Genomic DNA, 13,544 nt, shown 5'->3' with positions numbered 1-13,544 from the left:
TGTGAAAACACGGCCATGCAGGGCGAAAGCCGGCACATGCAGTGCGCAAGCACGGCGAAGCAAGGCAGTGTGAAAACACGGCCATGCAGGGCGAAAGCCCGGCACATGCAGTGCGCAAGCACGGCGAAGCAAGGCAGTGTGAAAACACGGCCATGCAGGGCGAAAGCCCGGCACTTGCAGTGCGAGAGCACGGCGACTCATTGCAGTGCGGAAGCACGGCGTTTCCCTTGCAATGTTATTTGGGTTCCCAGAACCTGTCTGAGGTGTTGTTCACCTCGTTTTTTGTGTTACCCGCCCCTCCTGCAGTGCGAGAGCACCGCGATTCTCATCTGCAGTGCGGAAGCACGGCGTCCTCGCAGTGTGGAAACACGGCAACTCTGCAGTGCGGGAGCACGGCGTCCTTTTTCGCGATGCGAAAGCATAGCGTTCCTGGCAGTGTGGAAACACGGCGCCCCGGGCAGTGCGAAAGCACGGCGTTCCTTTTGCAGTGCGCAAGCACCGCGTCCTTATTTTTGCAGTGCGAAAGCACGGCGACTCATTGCAGTGCGGAAGCACGGCGTTTCCCTTGCAATGTTATTTAGGTTCTCAGAACCTGTCTGAGGTGTTGTTCACCTCGTTTTTTTTTGTGTTACCCGCCCCTCCTGGCAGTGCGAGAGCACCGCGATCTCATCTGCAGTGCGGAAGCACGGCGTCCTCGGCAGTGTGGAAACACGGCAACTCTGCAGTGCGGGAGCACGGCGTCCTTTTTCGCGATGCGAAAGCATAGCGTTCCTGGCAGTGCGGAAGCACGGCGCCCCGGGCAGTGCGAAAGCACGGCGTTCCTTTTGCAGTGCGCAAGCACCGCGTCCTTATTTTTGCAGTGCGAGAGCACGGCGCTTCTTGCAGTGCGAAAGCACGGCGTCCCCCATCGCAGTGCGCAAGCACGGCATGCAGGGCGAAAGCCCGGCCCGCAGGGCGAAAGCCCGGCAAAGGTAGTGCGCGAGCTTGACCAAGGCAGTGTGGGAACACGGCAGCCAGATTGCGAGCTCGTCCGAACGTCGTGCGCAAGCATGACACATCGGTCAGTGAGTGTCTGGATTGTCATTACGCGGACGCACACCTTCGCGGTGTGGGAACACCGCGGCAGTGTGAAAACACGGCACGCAGTGCGCAAGCACGGCCCGCAGGGCGAAAGCCCGGCGATTTGTTTCTGTGTTTGTGTGTTTCTGTGTTTTTGTGTTTCTGTGTTTTTTGTGTTTCTGTGTTTTTTTGTGTGTTTTGTGTACCCTGTGTTGTCCCTCCTGGCAGTGCGAGAGCACGGCGCTCTTACCTGCAGTGCGACAGCACGGCGTCCTTCTGCAGTGTGAAAACACGGCGACTCGGCAGTGCGAAAGCACGGCGTCCATTTATGTACAGTGCGAAGCACGACACTTCCCGGCAGTGTCCTGCAAGTGTGACACGGCGCTCCCACGCAGTGCGAAAGCACGGCGCTCTCACCTGCAGTGCGGAAGCACGGCGTCCTGGGCAGTGCGGAAGCACGGCGACTCGGCAGTGCGAAAGCACCGCGTCCTATTTTGCAGTGCGAGAGCACGGCGACTCTTTGCAGTGCGGAAGCACGGCGTTTCCCTTGCAATGCTACTTAGGTTCTCAGAACCTGTCTGAGGTGTGTTCACCTCGTTTTTTTTTTTGTGTTACCCGCCCTTCCTGGCAGTGCGAGAGCACGGCGCTCTCATCTGCAGTGCGGAAGCACGGCGTCCTCGGCAGTGTGGAAACACGGCAACTCTGCAGTGCGGGAGCACGGCGTCCTTTTCGCGATGCGAAAGCATGGTGTTCCTGGCAGTGCGGAAGCACGGCGCCCCGGGCAGTGCGAAAGCACGGCATTCCTTTTGCAGTGCGAAAGCACCGCGTCCTTATTTTTGCAGTGCGAAAGCACGGCGTTTCTTGCAGTGCGAAAGCACGGCGTCCCCCATCGCAGTGCGGAAGCACGGCGGCCTCTTGCAGTGTGCAAACACGGCGTCCCCCATTGCAGTGCGGAAGCACGGCGGCCTCTTGCAGTGTGCAAACACGGCGTCCCCCATTGCAATGCGGAAGCACGGCGGTCCTTTGCAGTGCGAAAGCACGGCGTTTCTTGCAGTGCGAAAGCACGGCGTCCCCCATCGCAGTGCGGAAGCACGGCGACCTCTTGCAGTGTGCAAACACGGCGTCCCCCATTGCAGTGCGGAAGCACGGCGTCCTTTGCAGTGCGAAAGCACGGCGTTTCTTGCAGTGCGAAAGCACGGCGTCCCCCATCGCAGTGCGGAAGCACGGCGGCCTCTTGCAGTGTGCAAACACGGCCTCCCCCATCGCAGTGCGGAAGCACGGCGGCCTCTTGCAGTGTGCAAACACGGCGTCCCCCATTGCAGTGCGGAAGCACGGCGGTCCTTTGCAGTGCGAAAGCACGGCGTTTCTGCAGTGCGAAAGCCCGGCGTCCCCCATCGCAGTGCGGAAGCACGGCGCAGATCTTCAAGATCTTCTCTGAAGCTAGGCCTAGGATCTGGCCGGGTAGCTTGCTCATTTCTTCGGATGGTGCCGACGCATCACCACCGGTTGGCGAGGAACCAACCTGGCGCCCAGTTTATGTTCGGTCTATGTTGACCGGCGGAGAGGCGGCAGAATGTACTCAGGCATTTGGGACCTTCTGTCTGCCGTTTACCCCTTCCATCCTCACCCCCCCTCTCCTCCCCCTCTCTTTTCCCCCCCTTCCCTTAGTAGGAACAGTGTGTCACGATGTATATCGTAACTAGAGAAAGGCATTGAATTTAGGGCTCATTTATTCGACGCTCGGCTATCTATCATAGAATCTGAGGGGTCAACGTTCAAGCCAGCCACTGGCCTACCGCTCAGCGTTGCTGCGCATCCTCTCTCCCCTCCCTCTCGGTCACTGAGGGAGGCTCGAGAAAGGCCAGCAAGAGGCAGTCGGGTTCGGAGAGCCAAGTCGAGCGGTCGAGAGAGGTGAGAAGGAAGCAGCGAGCAGCTAGCAACGTCACAGTACACCCGTACTACGTGAACTCCGATTTCTTCAGCGACCGGGAGTTGTGTCGAGGCTAAAGTTGATTAGCCTCTCACACAGTGAACTCCACTGCTCTACACTCGTTTGGGGCGAGTGTTAAACGACACTTAACCTGTTTGGACGACGGGTTGCCAGTTTCGACCAACGACAACACGTCAGGTTTGGTCGAAACCTGACTCCCCATTGGTAGGCCACCAGTGGGGCATCGAGGCGAGATAGGACATCCAGGAAGGTCAGGAAAGACCTTTCCCGCAACTCCGCGGACGATCCGGACCCCAGGAGGACAGCTAGTGCCCGGCCAGTAGGACTTAGGAAAGTCCAGAGTGCTGGCCGCCGCAGCGTGCTGGTCCAGTGCGGGATCGCAAGAGGACGTCTAGGAAGGCCAGGAAAAGCCTTTCCCGCTACTCCGCGGACGATCCGGACCCCAGGAGGACAGCTAGTGCCCGGCAGTAGGACTTAGGAAAGTCCAGAGTGCTGGCCGCCGCAGCGCGCTGGTCCAGTGCGGGATCGCAAGAGGACGTCTAGGAAGGCCAGGAAAAGCCTTTCCCGCAACTCCGCGGACGATCCGGACCCCAGGAGGACAGCTAGTGCCCGGCCAGTAGGACTTAGGAAAGTCCAGAGTGCTGGCCGCCGCAGCGCAGTAGTCCAGTGTGGGATCGCAAGAGGACGTCTAGGAAGGCCAGGAAAAGCCTTTCCCGCAACTCCGCGGACGATCCGGACCCCAGGAGGACAGCTAGTGCCCGGCCAGTAGGACTTAGGAAAGTCCAGAGTGCTGGCCGCCGCAGCGCGCTGGTCTAGTGCGGGATCGCAAGAGGACGTCTAGGAAGGCCAGGAAAAGCCTTTCCCGCAACTCCGCGGCCGATCCGGACCCCGGGAGGACAGCTAGTGCCCGGCCAGTAGGACTTAGGGAAGTCCAGAGCGCGGGCCGCCGCAGCGCACCAAACCAGTGCGGAACCGGAAGAAGACCTCTGGGAAGGCCAGGGAAAGCCTTTACCAGAGCTCCGCAACCAACCCGGACCCCGGGAAGACACCCGGTGCCCGAGGACTAAGACTTAGTCCCGACACGAAGCCCTTTTTCACGACTAACACTGCAAGGTTCCTGTTCCCTTCATTCCGCGACCAACCCTGTTTGGCAGTGCGAAAGCACGGCCCCTCTTTCCTAAAAGAGGGAAACATTTCTCCAAAACACTCAAAACCCTGTTTCAACCCCCAACTCGAACGAGGGTGGTTGACGGACGCCCCACCAAGACTCCCGTCCCCTGCTGCGGCCCACCCCAGTCGCCGACTGAGTTTAGCCGGCCCAGAGCGACACTGGGAACTCTCAATTTCAATTTTTTTTCAATTTATTAAAAACACACAAAACAAGACAAAACAAAATTACAAAGATTTACGAAACAAATAAAACACAATAAAATGTTACAAATATAAAAAACCATGGGCTTAGTGTTTGGGTGTGTTGGAGAAGAGAAAAAAGAGAGGAAGATACCTAGCCAACTATGGTTTCCCATGTAATAGGCAGGCAAAGAAGAGAAGAGAAGTAATGAGGAAAAAAGGAAGGGAGAAATGGGGGGAAGGAAGAAAACAGAGGAATAGGTACTCAAAATAAAGGTAAGCGAGTCCACTGAAAAATGAAAAAACTAATGAAAAAAAAAAAAAATGCTGGAGCAGAAATCTCGAGTCATATATCTAAATGGAAGAAGAAATTACTGTATGTCCAGTTTTTTATATCCAGTTTAATTTTTCCGCTGATCTTATTGTCCATGAGAAAGTGATTCGGAATGAGGTTTATTATTTTAGTACCTATGTAAATTAATTGCCTCCTTATACATTCAATATTAGTGTTATAGGTTACATATTTGTTAGCAGTGGCCCTTAGATTATAATAATTAAGAGTAGAGTTTATTGTGAGAGGAAAATCGGATCTATATTTTATTAAGTACTCAATTACGGTTTTTATGTATAATTGACGTATAGTCATGACCTCAAAATCACTAAAAACCATATCCGTTGGATAGAGCCTGGGTTTGTTTAATATAGTTTTAATTATCAGTTTTTGTGCTACAAATAATTCAGCAATATGACAGTTGAAACAGCCTCCCCAAACAACTATGCCATACTGCAGAATTGACTTGACTAGAGCATGATACATCATTTTCAGGTGGTTCTTATTAAGAATTCTGTTAACTTGGTAAAATTTAAAGGATAAATATCTAATTTTTCTACATATGTATTTAATATGAACATCCCATTTAAGGTTTTCATCAATTATAATTCCCAAATACTTAGTATTATTGACTTTTTTAATGGTGGGACAATCACATTACCCAAGTTTAAATTGCACTGAGAATGGAGTCTCAAATCTTGATTCTCGTTAGGCTGCCCTACTCTATTTGCAGAGAAAGTAATGTAATTAGTTTTTTCAATATTTAAACTTAAGGTATTCTTATCTAACCACTTCTTAATTAAAAGCATATTATTTTCAGCTATAGTATGAACTTCATTCCATGAATTTCCGTGAAAAATAGCTGCAGTATCATCTGCAAAGGATATCACAGTTGAGTTTAGAAGTCTTAAATTTAAAAAGTCATTTACATAGAGTATGAAAAGGATGGAGAAAGTACAGTACCTTGAGGAAGACCATAAGAAGTTAAGTTAGTTACACTAGATTGATCATTTATGGTTAGGGACTGGGTTCTATTACTCAGATAGCTTTTGAACAATTTAAGCGAGACTCCTCTGAAACCATAGGACTCTAGTTTATTGAACAAAGTATTATGAGGTATTGTATCAAAAGCTTTGCGTATATCTAGGAAGACCGCAATAGTTTTCTTATTGGAGTTTTTTTATCAGATAAAGTATTGATGAATTTTATTAGAGCGTCAGATGTACTTTTACTATTTTGGAAACCGAATTGGTTCTTGTTGATTATTTTGTTAAGATTCAAGAAAGAAACAACTCTTGACTTTATTAGTTTCTCCATTATTTTAGCAAGGTTGCTGATAAGACTAATCGGTCTATAATTACAGGGATTAGTCGGGTCACCTTGTTTGAATAGAGGTTTTATTTTGGCTGATTTGAGGTGCTCGGGAAAATATCCTCCTCAAAGCATCTATTAAAAATGAAAGCGAGAGGTTGAGATATAAAATTGGCTATTTTCTTCAGCGTAATATTACCTAGACCATCAATACCAGGACTGCAGTTGTTCTTTAGATTTTTAATAGTTGCCTCAACTTCAACTGGGCACGTTGGTCTCATAAAAAACGTATTATCGATCTGTATTGCAGGAAATCGATCACCAGTATTATCAGGGATATTGATAGTTTGAGCTTGTAATTTACCCACATTTGTGAAATAATTGTTGAGGGAGTGAGCATCAAGTTCAGTACTCTTTTCCTTGATACTGGCCTCACCTATAACCTCGTTTATGCACTTCCACAACTTCATGCTGTTGTTATTACAATTTTCAATTTTCCCTTTATAGTAGACTTCCTTTGCATGATTTATGATCTTATTCAAACCATTACGATAAGCCTTATATTCATTCTTTAAGATATTGTTATTAGGATCTCTTCTGAGTCTAGAATGCATTTTGTCCCGCGTGATTATTGATCTTATGATGCCTTCAGATATCCAGGGCTTCAGGGGACGAAGTCTGTTAGGTATCACTTTTACCTTCTTGCATTGATTGATGAGACTGGTCAAACGATCGACAAATTTATCCATAATAGTGTCAATGCTTCCATTCACGGTATAGATTTCTCCCCAATCTTCATTCCTTATGCGTTCCAATAGTGCATGATAGTTGGTTCTAGTTAATGTGTTATCAATACGTTTCTATTATCCTTATTGATAGGGACCTTCACCAAGTTCAGTACAACCGCGTAGTGGTCAGTTATGGTTGTCCTAAATATAATCCTTTAGTGAACATAGAATGGTTGCCTGAATTTTTATAAAAAATGTGGTCAATGCAAGAATTTGTTGTGGTTGTTACTCGGGTATCACCATTTATGTAAGACTTATAGCCATTACTATTGAAAATATGCAGATAATCTTGAACAGGAACACTAGTTGAATGTGTATTTATATTCATGTCTCCCGCCACACATACATTTATTCCATTAGGAATTTTACTGATTTCATTACTCAGACTATTAAGAAAATTATCAATATTTTGATTACTTGGTGATCTATAAACCCCAATCACCTTCACAATAAAATCATCAATTCTTAAGTCAGCACTAACTACATTGGCATCAGAGATATCGAGTGAAACTTCATTGAATAGACTCTGATAGAGAAAGGTGTGGGCAAAAATCTACTCAGAGTATAAATGAATAAATGCTACTCCATTTTCTAACCTTACTTTATAGATCTAATTTGTCACTACTTAGCATGTAACAAATTTCATAATAATTATTATAAATATATTCTCTTATCTCATTCTTATTATTGTCTTTTCTAAAATGATGAAACGTCACTTTCATAAAACATAATCTCACTTTAATTAAAAATGCACGGTACTACGCAACTCAAGTCGAGGCTCGACCAAGATGTCGAGTCGACGCTCGAATCAGTCTCACAGTCGTGAGGTCGCGGAGACTAGAGTCTACTGGTCTGATTGTCATCATTTGAAAACACATGCTTCGTCGTGAAGAGACTAGAGTCGCAGTCTCTTCTCGACTTAAGTCGCGTAAGTGTGAGTTGAGCCCTAGTCTTGATATAATTGAAATGTTGCAGGATCTGAAGCTTCCCAATGTGAAGAGCGACTTCATTGTTGGCTACAATACGAATCCTTTCAATGACACCCGAGAAGGCTTGCTCGAGAAGAAAGTCAATAAGAAGGTATTGAAAAGGTAAGAATAAAAATTAGTGATGTGTAGAAGACATACAATGTTAATAGAATTTATAAAACGAATACAATTTTAATTGTCTTCTAAATATCAGCAACTAGCCGTCAGGCTCGCTTCGCTCGCCATATCCGTCTAGCCAGGGGGCGCCTGGATCGTCCCAAAATAAGATCAGCGGGCTCGCTTTGCTCGCCTGCATTTTTCATTTGAGCATGCTTCATTCAATCAGAAAGTCAAAGTACTGAGAAAACGCAGAAAAGCTGAGAAAAACGCTGATTTTGGACGTATCTTTGGCGTTATTTCAAATTCCTTCTAACACAACATTATTACACCCTAGCTTAGCTTCTGTACTAAATTTGAACAGTTTCTGTTCATTTGTTCTCGATAAAGCTGAGAAAGCACAAAAAAAACACTGGGAAAACGCAGATTTTGGGTGTATCTTTGACCTTATTGCAAATTCCTTCTAACACAACATTATTACACCCTAGCTGAGCATCAGTACTGAATTTGAACAATTTCTGTTCATTTGTTCTCGATAAATCTGAGAAAAAGCAAAAACGCTAATCTCGGGCGTATCTTTGACGTTATTGCAAATTCCTTCTAACACAACATTATTACACCCTAGCTGAGCTTCTGTACTGAATTTGAACATTTTCTGTTCATTTGTTCTCGATAAAGCTGAGAAAACGCTGGAAAAACGCAGATTTTGGGCGTATCTTTGAAAATTTTTCCAAATCCGTTCTTAGTGCGCCTCTAAAGGGCCAACAGAACATACTTTCCAAATTTGAACGTTTTTGGTCCGGTAGATTTTTAGTTCTGCGAGTGTGTGAGTGCCATTTCGCTTTTATACACACACACACACACACACACACACCACACACACAACACACCACACAACACACACACACACACACACACACACACACACACACACACCACACACACACACACACACACACACACACACACACACACCACACACACACACACACACACCACACACACCACACACACACACACACACACACACACACAACACACACACAACACACACACACACACACAACACACACACACAACACACACACACCACACACACACACACACACACACACACACACACCACACACATACATACATACATACACACACACACATACACACACACACACCACACACACACACATACACACACACACACACACACACACACACACACACACACACACACACACACACACACATATATATTTATATATATTTGACTTGCTTCCATCAATAAGTCTTGCTCTTTGCAATATAAGCTTCAAAAGGCATAATAGTTTGTTCTGTAAATTGCAAAGTATGGTTCGCGATGTAATATTCACGGATTTGCAAAAAACATTAGGCTTCAGAGACCCTAGATCCTTAGATGGAGGAAGCTCCCTACATACAAAGATTCTTCACATGAATGAGAGAGTTGCAACGTATCACCAACAATGACATGTTGAACGAATGACAGCTGATAGGCTGTGCTTTGCCACTGAGGAAAGAAGTTTATCAGAGATTGACAATGGTGTAACAACCGAAACCGGTCTTTCTAAAGTATCAATAAATCTGTGGTTTTTGACAATTTCTTAGTATTTTTATTCAACACAGTATTTTTCTGTGGTGTGCTAAAAGAACGTAACTCCAAAGAGCTCCTTGTGTATGTTTTCGGATGCAACACGTTGCTTTTGAGAATATACAAAAGGGCATCTGTTGCTTATGGAAAGATACAGTTTCAAAAATGTTCAATGTTTTTGAACGGGTAGTTTTGTAGTCTATTGGCCCTCCGCCGATAGGCAAAGCGAGACTGTAATCTATATCTATTTACAGATTCTGTATCTAATCTGTAATCTATTTGTAGATGATTTTAGTGTGAGAATGTGTAGTCCATCCAAATCTGAACTACAAAAAGAGCTATGTAGTAGCATCTTGATTATTGACCGAGCGAAGTGAGGTCTAAGATTCAAGTCGACGGTTTGGCATTTCTCTTTATGTTTGAATGTTTAAATGTTTATATGTTGCGCATTTACGGCGAAACGCGGTAATAGATTTTCATGAAATTTGACAGGTATGTTCCTTTTTTAATTGCGCGTCGACGTATATAGCCTACTAGGTTTTTGGAAATTTTGCATTTCAAGGATAATATAAAAGGAAAAAGGAGCCTCCTTCATACGCCATTATAAGAGTAAAAATCAGACTATAGAATTATTCATCATAAATCAGCTGACAAGTGATTACACAGATGTGTGGAGAAGCCAGTCTATTGCTGTATTTCCATAAGGTCTATAGTTTCTATCAGGTACTTGTGGATGAGAATACTGTGTGAGGTCTACTGTTGACAGAACTACTAGTTAATGACTGGTGTGCAGTTAATAATCTATCCCTGAACTCTAACAAGACAGCTGATTCGTATTTCAAGTTTACCAGGGATTTGAATGAGCCTCCTATGATTTTTTAGGGCTCTACTTGGACCAGAATTTATCTTGGGATGCTCACTTAGACTATTTATCTGGTAGATTGGCTAAGGGCATTTACAAATTATTCGTAGGCTGAGTTGTACAGTGGATTCGTCCGTCCTCCTAAACGTATATTTTGCGCACATTCAAAGCATCCTCATCTATGGTATCATTCTGTGGGGAAATAGTGTGAAGGCAAAATCTATCTTCATCCTTCAAAAAAGGCAGTAAGGATGGTTGGAAAAATGCCATACAATTCTCACTGTAAGCCTCAATTTATAAACCTTAAAATTTTGACTTTACCCTCAATGTATGTAGGCCTACTTTATGTGTTATGCTCAGGGTCATCTAGATAAGTATCTTGCAAATGGAAATTTCCACAGTATCAATCCACGAAACAGGCATAAGCTTCGGATTGAACAATATTCTCATGCAGTCCCAGAAAAATTTTCATTTCATGTCAATTAAACTTTATAATGCCACTCCAGATTATTTCAAGCACTTACCTTTGTATAAGTTTAAGAAAACATTAAAAGAAATATTAATTAGACAGTGCGTATATACCGTACTGTAAATGATTTTTTTAATATTGAGTGGAGTGAAGTTTTGTAGCTAGTGTTCTATATTGCTGTATTATTGTTATTTTTTGAAACAATTTATTGTTTATATTTACCTGACGATGTCAATGTATTTCTTGTAAATATTGATGGCTAATAAAATTCTTATTCTTATTATGTCGTGAGACTAGACGAATTGAATGCGATTTGTTGCAGATTCAACGGTGGGGACACGAACGTGCTAATCGCGTCGGACGTGCTGGAAGAGGGCATCGACGTGCAGACGTGCAACACCGTGATCAAGTTCGACCCCCCCACCACCATGCGCTCCTACATCCAGTCCAAGGGCCGCGCGCGCACCCGACAAAGCAAGTTCTACATCATGACCGAGGCCAAAGACTATAAGGTAGAAGGCAAGATTAATAAGTTCGAACGGTTGGAAACAAAGCTCAAACATGTGAGTCAACTTCATTATTATCAAACTGGTCTATAATTAGTTACGGCTGTTCGGAACACTTTTTTATTATCTAAATTAATTTCTCTGGATGTTGGACGACACATCCAGAGGAGTTTATTCATAAATTCATACATACATTACATTATATTACATATTTTTTAATATAACAATATTCAGGGTTTAGAAAATGATACCTCACTATATAATATATGTGTCGAGGTTATCATCAAATTAATACTAATTTATGCTACAACAGATAATACAAAAATTCCAAAAAATCTAAAACTATATCTTTTACCCTAAGCATCACCTAGTACAAAGATACTAAGCCGAGGTACTATTTTCAACCTATATATTATCTACCTTATTTAAAAAGAATACTACTTAAATCTAAATCCTACTTACTATTAGTTCCTCACTACTTTGTATCCCAATACTGAATAACCAATGTCTAATTTTTCTTTTGAAGCTATTGAAATTTTCCTCTCCTTAGATTACTAATGGTATTCTATTAGATATTGTAGGCCCTATATAATTGGATAATCTTTTTCAATATAATTGTTAGGATCATTATAAGAATGAGAAAAAGTGGCAACTGTAAGTGGTCTAATAAGCGAGTTATGGGTTGTTGAAGTGCTAACTCCGTTTTCTTTCCAGATCATAAACGGTTTTGACTATATTAACAGAACTTCTCTTAATTCAAATCATGTATCTTTCCAAACTAGAACATTTTATTCCCCATATCGTTCATAATAAAAAATTAACATTTTTAGTAAATTCGTTGACTTGTTTATTTTGGCATTAATCGCGAAAAACGCAAATTAGAACAAAGCCAATGATATACTGAATATATTAAAAAAAAACTCTAATGGAAAATTCGAAACAGTTTATGATCTGGAAAGAAAACGGAGTTTAGCACTTCAACAACCCATAACTCGCTTATTAGACCACTTAAAAGTTTCAGTTGTCACTTTTTCTCACTCTTATAATGATAATAACAATTATATTTAAAAAAATTATTCAATTTAAATAAAAATAAAAAGGTCTACCGAACAGCCTTAATAAATTTATTTATTGATTGATACCTTGAATCACAATTATTACATTAGCGGAATGAGAAAACATGCGCAAGCTAAAATCGTCTATTCCCTAATTTAGTCCAATAAAATGTCGAAAGTATGGTTATGTTCACACCACAACAATTTTTACTTCAAAAAGAATAGCCTTACTGGTATAAACTATTTACGGTAATGATTATTTATTATATTAATTATCATAATTAATCCATCTCCTTATTAATCTCACATAAAACATTACATCACATATAATGTAAGCTTGATCAATCCTATTGTTTGCAATTTCTGTATACGAATTACCGAGAACCATTCCGTTTCTTAGGGAAACCTAAATTTCTCACCTGAATTACAAAAAAAAAACTTTAAAGAATGTGTGGCAAATCATCTTTTTTCTATTTTTTTTTTCAAATTTCATTTCATTATAACTTTTTTTTTGTGCAAAAGATGTAGCGAAATTTTAAATCTATGAAATTTAGAGCGTTCTTTCAACTTTGGAACGATATATCTTCATGCGCTGTACGTCAAAAAATGAGTTCCCCAGCGCCCTGCAAAGAAAACCCTGCATGATTTCTGGTACGTTTTTCCTTACGCATGAGGTAACAAGCTAGAACTATAAAATCGATTTTTTCATTACTACTTCAAGATAGAGACCACTTGCGAATGGTCTCAATCTCTTCGTTACAACAAGCCGAATAAGAATATTGATGATGGAAACAACGAAAATATTCGACATCATTGAAAAATTCAACATGACGGTCATTATTGACAGAAATTTTTATATCGCTTGGCATTCAGTTATTGTGAGAGATATCGGATTGGTTTTATCACCAGAGTGTTTAGAATTAATCAAATTATGATGTTCAAAAAAATCGCCGCATATCGACCACTCTTTTCATCATTTATTCAACTTCAAAAACTTGAAACATACATTTTTCAGGGACAATATTTCACTTTCCATCCTGTAAATGTATTCGCAGGAGACATACACTAGTGTTATTGGTACAGTGTTTTAGAATATTTCCAAAACTTCAAAATGACATCTGGTTGGAGGCTGTAACATTAATTTTTTGAAGTGTGAACTGTTCTGTTAATGTGA

The 13,544-nt window shown here is 42.7% G+C and overlaps 1 protein-coding gene across 1 annotated transcript in view; it reads left to right on the top strand.

Moving 5' to 3' along the window:
* Positions 1–13,544, top strand: part of LOC111059032 (endoribonuclease Dicer) — a gene marked incomplete in the record, with an annotated part of 135,688 nt that overhangs the window by 16,177 nt on the left and 105,967 nt on the right. Inside the window, 2 exon segments of the mRNA XM_039433199.1 lie at positions 7,766–7,881; positions 11,132–11,372. Coding sequence (XP_039289133.1) covers positions 7,766–7,881; positions 11,132–11,372 — 357 coding nt within the window.

Source organism: Nilaparvata lugens, chromosome 7, assembly GCF_014356525.2.
Source record: "Nilaparvata lugens isolate BPH chromosome 7, ASM1435652v1, whole genome shotgun sequence".
NCBI lineage: Eukaryota > Metazoa > Arthropoda > Insecta > Hemiptera > Delphacidae > Nilaparvata > Nilaparvata lugens.
Note: the sequence above shows the minus strand (reverse complement) of the source record. Positions and strands in the feature narration are given on the sequence as shown.